The sequence below is a fragment of the Gigantopelta aegis genome, chromosome 9, assembly GCF_016097555.1.
Source record: "Gigantopelta aegis isolate Gae_Host chromosome 9, Gae_host_genome, whole genome shotgun sequence".
Lineage (NCBI taxonomy): Eukaryota > Metazoa > Mollusca > Gastropoda > Neomphalida > Peltospiridae > Gigantopelta > Gigantopelta aegis.
In genome coordinates this window covers 38,691,649-38,698,905 of record NC_054707.1, presented here as the reverse complement: position 1 = coordinate 38,698,905, position 7,257 = coordinate 38,691,649, and the positions used below count along the sequence as shown (strand labels likewise).

The 7,257-nt window shown below is 42.7% G+C and overlaps 1 protein-coding gene across 1 annotated transcript in view; it reads left to right on the top strand.

Annotated features, from left to right (window-relative positions):
* The first annotated feature begins 784 nt into the window (after window positions 1-784).
* Window positions 785-7,257, top strand: part of LOC121381573 (organic cation transporter protein-like) — a 28,985-nt gene continuing 22,512 nt past the window's right edge. Inside the window, exons 1-2 of the mRNA XM_041510907.1 lie at window positions 785-871; window positions 1,324-1,644. Coding sequence (XP_041366841.1) covers window positions 785-871; window positions 1,324-1,644 — 408 coding nt within the window. The remainder of the gene's footprint in view (window positions 872-1,323; window positions 1,645-7,257) is intronic.

Here is a 7,257-nt window from a genome sequence, read left to right as displayed (position 1 = left end):
TGGACTATACCCTAGTCTGATACTCTACTCGTTCAGACGGATCCGGCTTCTCAAGATCTGTATTTCAGCACAGCACTACACCTTCAACGTCTATCGACTGTCAATCTAGGGGTTTTCTTGACGGGATGCAACCCATCTTGTCCCTTTAAGCTGTGCACCCAAACGGCCTTAACGAGGCCACTCGCGTGGACATATCGATCGGACTTTAAACGTTTAGGTCTGCGTTCAGAATTTTATGTCGAAATTACTTCTTTTTTGTAATATTATTAAATAGTCCAATCCTCTCTTCTTTCTCTTATTTAATTTTGGACTGTCCTTCTAAAATGCTCCAAATTATATAAATATTCGGCCGAGCAGTCAATTCTTTTTTATTTTTGGCTTGTAACCTTTTTCTTTTTTTTCTTTAATCTATTAACTTTTTTACTAATTGCTATTTTCAAAATTCTGCCCATTTTCAACGCCCCCCCCCCCCCCCCCCCCCCCCCCTCCATCCCGAGTCAGGCCACCGATCTTATCGGAGGTCGGACTCGGGATGGGCGTGTTCGAAACCCTAGTGGTATATGGGCACGTTAAACTAGTTATCATCATCATCATTACAGCGTGGAGCTCCAGACTGGGTCTCCTTTAAAGAAAGGAATTTTGCGGACCTGAACGGAGCCACTGATTTTTTACAGCTAAATTAAAAAAAAAAAAAAAAAACTATCTTAAAACATATTTGACTCTCAGTCTTTATCGCGATGAAGCAAGACGTTTCTAAGTGTGCTCTCAAGCTGCCCAAGGGGGAATGATCGCTTCCTTTGGAGCTTTGTTAGAGTACCGAGTCGCGTACACCGGGTTACGCGCGACCGTGACCTTGGTGTATGGCGACTCGGTAAAGTAGACGCGGAGAGGAGGGAGGAGGAGACGTGCGCCGGGAGCGGCTCGGGGGGATCCAAAACTGGCGGCTCAACCGCCAGCGGCGGGTCCTTCTGCGTCACGCCCCCACCGTCAACACCGAAGAGGACGCCAGTGCCATCGACGCCAGCATCCCCGGATGAACCGTACTCCAACCTTGACATAACAATGTGTTAGGTTGCGAGGGTGGTTCCACCGACCTCCACGCCACGGGCAGCGGTCGATTATACAGACCGTTCCCGTTGAGTCGGCGCCAGGACTTGCTGTTGCTGTTCCGGCCCCACTGAAGAGGAAGGCGACTTCACCGACCAACCAACCAGCCAAGACGAAACCACCAGCGGCGTAAGTCACCCCCCCCCCCCCCCCGAGGAAGACGAGTGGTCACTTGCGATCGCCAAAATGCATAAGACGCTGCATCAATACTTGTAGGGGGACACAGTCGATCCCAAGACTCTTCGTGGAGGCCACCTCAACGCAGATTGGAGACCCGTGGAGGACGGCAGCGAGTACGAGCTACACAACAAGCTGTTTGGCAATCAACACACCGTAGTGACGCACAAGAGGCAGCAGACCTTCAGACAGGCCATACTTTACCCAAAGTTGGACAACCGGAACCTGCACAGGATGATTCAGGTGGTGTGCGGCCCCGCCGACGGAACTGTAGACGTGCTCTCATCAATCGCCAACATCTTCTGCCGAACCTCTGGGAGTCTACAAGCTCGCCAACATAGTCAACCTTACCTAGGACAGGTAACCTCCTTTTTTTGGGCTTAGTTGGACTTTAATTTTTTTTGGCCGTGGCTCAAAATTCTTATGTTTATTTTTTTATAAATAGTCCAACGCACTTCATTTTGGCGACCGTTCAATTTTAGGCCAAGGAGTCAAATATATTTTTGGATTTAATTTCTTAGTCCGGACATGATTGGGGTGCAGGTTATTCTCCGTCGACTTAGGCTTTTTAGACCTTTACTACATTTTTTATTCCAAATTCCGCCCACTTCAAAATTACCCCCCCCCCCCCCCCCCCCCCGTCCCAGACTTAGTCACTGGCGAAAGTCAGAGATTAAGCCCGTGATAGGCGTGCGTGAATCTCTCGTGGCACATATGCACGTTAAAACTTTACCTACCTACCTAAAACATATTATAACACATTAAAACTGCAATAAAATACATACAATGCATAAAATAACATCAAACAACAATATTAAGACTTACAGAGACTTCCTGTGATAGAAAGTTGGTCGCAATAGACCATTAACTACAAATCTTCTGCCTTCTGTTCTGACTAGCTGTTGACACTTCCATTCCCAGTCTGGAGCTCCACGCGGTAAGATGTGTTTGTTTCGCTTGTGCACACTGCACGTGCTTTCGTGTGCTCGACTTGGGGGGGTCCTTCATTTCATTGTTTTTGTCAGTGAAATGAAGTTTTCTACTGGGATGTATGCGGCCATTGCAACTGATTGAACGCTGGAACGCTTCTCGTTTCGACAGACTGCACCACCAGGTTGGATTCTTTTTTAGCGAGATTCCTTGCCTCCACGTCATTTCTCCATCTGACTGTCGACTTGTTTTTTTCGTGACTCGTATGACGGCCATTCTGCAGAAAGCCACGGTTGTTCACGTTTAGTCTCTACATGTCCGAGCCTGTCCTATCAGCACTGGAAGATTGACTGCCCCACTCTAAGAAGAAATAGGAAGCGGGGTCGGTCCCTACTACTCTTTTTCTAGACTTTACCTTGCTTTATAGTGATACCATCTCGTATCCTCCGGAGTCGGGCCCGTCCTCACCACTATACCAACCCATGACGACTGGACTATACCCTAGTCTGATACTCTCTCTCGTTCAGACGGATCCGGCTTCTCAAGATCTGTATTTCAGCACAGCACTACACCTTCAACGTCTATCGACTGTCAATCTAGGGGTTTTCTTGACGGGATGCAACCCATCTCGTCCCATTAAGCTGTGCACCCAAACGGCCTTAACGAGGCCACTCGCGTGGACATATCGATCGGACTTTAAACTTTTAGATCTGCGTTCAAAATTTTATGTCGAAATTACTTCTTTTTTTAAATATTATTAAATAGTCCGATCCTCTCTTCTTTCTCTTATTTAATTTTGGACTGTCCTTCTAAAATGCTCCAAATTATATAAATATTTGGCCGAGCAGTCAATTCTTTTTTATTTTTGGCTTGTAACCTTTTTATTTTTTTTATTTAATCTATTAACTTTTTTTTACTAATTGCTATTTTCAAAATTCTGCCCATTTTCAACACACCCCCCCCCCCCCAATCCTCCCCTCCATCCCGAGTCAGGCCACCGATCTTATCGGAGGTCGGACTCGGGATGGGCGTGTTCGAAACCCTAGTGGTATATGGGCACGTTAAACTAGTTATCATCATCATCGTTGACACTTCGAACTCGGCGCTGGGTGTGTTGTGTGTGCAAGCGCAGTTGATAAACATTTTGTATTTATTTCATGTATATCAGCACTCTCGTTTCAGAAATGAAACTCAAAATCATGCAAAACTAACATGTTTATTGAACAAGCTAACATACACTGCGACTAATTTGTTTTGTTTTGAAATATTTTATTCGAATAAAATTCACAAAAAGATTCACTCAACAGGCACAGCCTATACACGAGCTCTCCTTGATGGCGACTAATCGTTAATTGTTTTATGTAACTTCAATCGATGGCGACTAATCGTTTATTGTTTTATCTACCAAAGGGTGTTAACAGTTAGCTGTGAGTTGTGATTCTAATACAGGTGAGGTGGGTAAGGCCAAAATCCTCTATAGACTATGTACCATACACAGTTGCTTGATGTAGGATAACAGAATATTGATTTACAGACAGTAACTTTATAACAATTACAGTGAGCTGTCGTTATCCACTTTTTTTTTTTTAGCTGTCAACGGTCGTTCGCGAAATTTACACGTCGCGAACATGCGCTAAGGTATACATTCGCGAAAAAACACGTCGCAATATTAATACGGTTTACAGTACCATGAGACTGCCTGACTCGGTATCAATCTTTAGTGCGGCATGACCAACTGGAGGTTATCTGCAGCAGCATGTTCACTTGTTGGACTCTGTGGTGGGTGGGGGCATGGTTGATGAATTTTACAATTAAACTATGTCTTCCAAAAATAAAAATACATCCTTGGATGGGACCCTGAAAAGGGTCCACACCGAAGTTTCGGACTTCTTGTCTTCCGACGAGGAGTCCAGAATATCACAGAACAGTGTGAAGAAATATAAAGTAGTTTCTTCACAACATTGGCCAAGGTACCTTATCATCGGTTCTGAAGATGGGGCCTTGGACAAATTGTCCCCTTTTGCCTTCAAAAGGCAATTGTTGGCTTGGCTGGTGAGCCGAAATCGGTTAAAAAGATTAGGAATGGATTGTTGGTCGAATGTTCTACTGAAAAACATTCGACATGTCTTAAGTCAAAGGTCTTTTGTAATGTACCTGTTAACGTAACCCCACATTCCTCCCTGAATTCATCAAAGGGAGTGATTAGGTGTAAAGACCTGGAAGGTACCAGTGAGGATGAAATTTGTAAACATTTGTCCTCACAGGGCGTTACTGTAGTCAGGAGGATAAAGGTACGTCGGAACAATGAATTGTTATCGACAAATACCTTTGTCTTAACATTTAATGTCCCTACCCTTCCTACATCTATTAAAGCAGGTTACCGTAACATTTCAGTTGAACCCTTCATTCCAAATCCCTTGCGTTGTTTCCAATGCCAGAGATTTGGTCATGGACAGAACACATGTCGTGGCAAGATTACATGTGCACGTTGCGGTCTTTTCATTCATGAAAGAAAGTCCTGCACCAAAGATATTGTTTGTGCCAATTGCAAGGGAAGTCACTGTGCGTACTCGTGGGAGTGTCGACGGTGGCAATTGGAAAAACGAGTTCAATTCAGAGTACAAAATAGGTTGTCATTTAATGAGGCCAGAAAGCTAGTGGAGTCAGCGACACCTACGGTGGTAAACAAGTCATACACAGCAGCTGCTGCTGCTCCAAAAGTTGCCACTAAAAGTGTGTCCGTTAACACAGAGCTAACTTGGCACCCTGATGACACCAAATACAAAAATATCTCTGACACTGAGAAGGCAGAAAGACAAGTCCAAAAAGCAGTACAAAAACAAACAACTGTTTCTCCACCCAAGGACTCTGTGAATAATAGCAATCCAACAAAAAAATTGAATTCTACTTCGACTTAAAATGGTTCTGATAGCTGTTCAGGCCGACTCAAGAAGGGCGAACGTCTCGTTCCAATCAGGAAGATGATGATATGGATATTTCATATCACCAGTCAAAAAAGCCACCAGCAAAGTCAAAAATAATTTACATACTTCCCCCTGATGACTAACTCAGTCATTCAGTGGAACTGCCGTGGGGTTAGACCCAATTTTGATGAATTAAGTATTTTAATTCAAACACATAATCCTCTTGCACTGTGTCTTCAAGAAACCTCTATCACAAATTTCAAGAAACTGAAAATAGAGCATCTGGGGGTGTTTCCATTCTTGTTAATGAAAACATACCTCAGAGTATTATCACATAAATACTCATTTACAAGCTGTGGCTGTAAAAGTCACGGCTCATACAACTATTACTCTCTGTTCGGTTTACTTGCCATCTCGTAATAATTTTAATTTTAATCCTAGGGACCTTCAAGATCTTATTGATCAGCTCCTTCTCCCTTTATTATTATGGGAGATTTTAATGGTCACCACACTTTGTGGGGATGCGAGGATGTAAATATTAGAGGTAAACAATTAGAAGACTTAATTCTCAAAAATTACTTACTTTTATTCAATGATAAAAGTCGTACATATTTTCATTCTGCAAGTGGATCTTTCACTTCCATAGATTTAACTCTTTGCAGTCCTTCACTTTTTCTTGATTTCTCCTGGAAAGTTGATTCAGACCTTTGTGGTAGTGACCACTTTCCCATTATTTTGGAGAATGATGGACCACCATCACTTGAAAGGGTTCAAAGGTGGAAGTTGGCGAGGACAAATTGGGGTCAGTTTCAGCATCTGTGCAGCATTCGTCTGCAACAATTTGCCATTACTGATGCTGATGATCCCATGTCTTTATTCACTTCCATCTTGAAGGACATTGCAGATGAAACTATTCCTAAGACTTCGGCAGTGCCAAAGCGTTTCAATAAACCATGGTTTAATGATAAGTGTAAGGATGCATTCAAAGAGCAAAACAGGTTACTTGAGAGGTTCAAACGTTAACAAACTGGGGATAACCTGGATGCATTTCGTATTGCTAGGGCTAAGGCTTGAAGAGAGATTAGACAGAGTAAGAAATCATCTTGGAGAACTTTTGTCTCCAAGTTGAATTCACAAACATCAGTAAGATCTGTCTGGAATAGGATCCGTAAAATCAAAGGTAAAGAATCCAGTAATACAGTTCATCATTTGTCTGTCAATGATACGGATGTCACGTCTCATCGTGACATTGCCAATGCATTGGCAGACAATTTTTCTCATAACTCATCTTCTGCTTTCAGTACAGATGCATTTACATCTGTCAGAAATAAAGCTGAAAAGCAGTCCATTAATTTTTCATCCGAAAATGCTGAAGTATACAACAGGCATTTCTCTATGGAGGAATTGCAGGATGCTCTTCGTAGAGCCCATGATACTTCAGTAGGACTGGATGAAATTCATTATCAGTTATTAAAACATTTACCTGAATCATCTTTGATGGTTCTTTTGAATATCTCGATTTCTGGAGACTTTCCTTCTGATTGTAGGAAAGCAATTATTATTCCTATTCCCAAGCCTGATAAGGATCCAACCAATCCTACTAGTTATCGCCCTTATCACTTAGACAAGTTGCATTTGTAAAACCATGGAACGAATGATCAATCGTAGACTTGTCTGGTATCTTGAATCCCACAGATTGCTTACTAACGTGCAATGTAGGTTCAGATCAAGACGTAGCACGGTTGATCATCTTGTTATATTTGAAACGTTTTGTAGGGAAGCTTTCATCCATAATCAGCACTTGGCTTCAGTGTTTTTTGATTTGGAGAAAGCTTACGATACCACGTGGAAGTATGGGATTTTAAACGACCATTGGCCTTAGAGGTCGACTTCTATTTTTATTTCTCAATTTTTAAAAGATAGATCTTTTAAAGTCCGGGTGGGGTCGACTTTGTCTGACATTCACCCACAGGAGATGGGTGTGCCTCAAGGTAGTATCCTGTCTGTAACTCCTGGTGTGGATTGCTCGTTGTATGTCGATGATTTTCAGATTTGTTACAGATCGTCCAATATGAGTATCATTGAACGTAAGTTGCAGCTTTGTTTGAATAAACGTCAT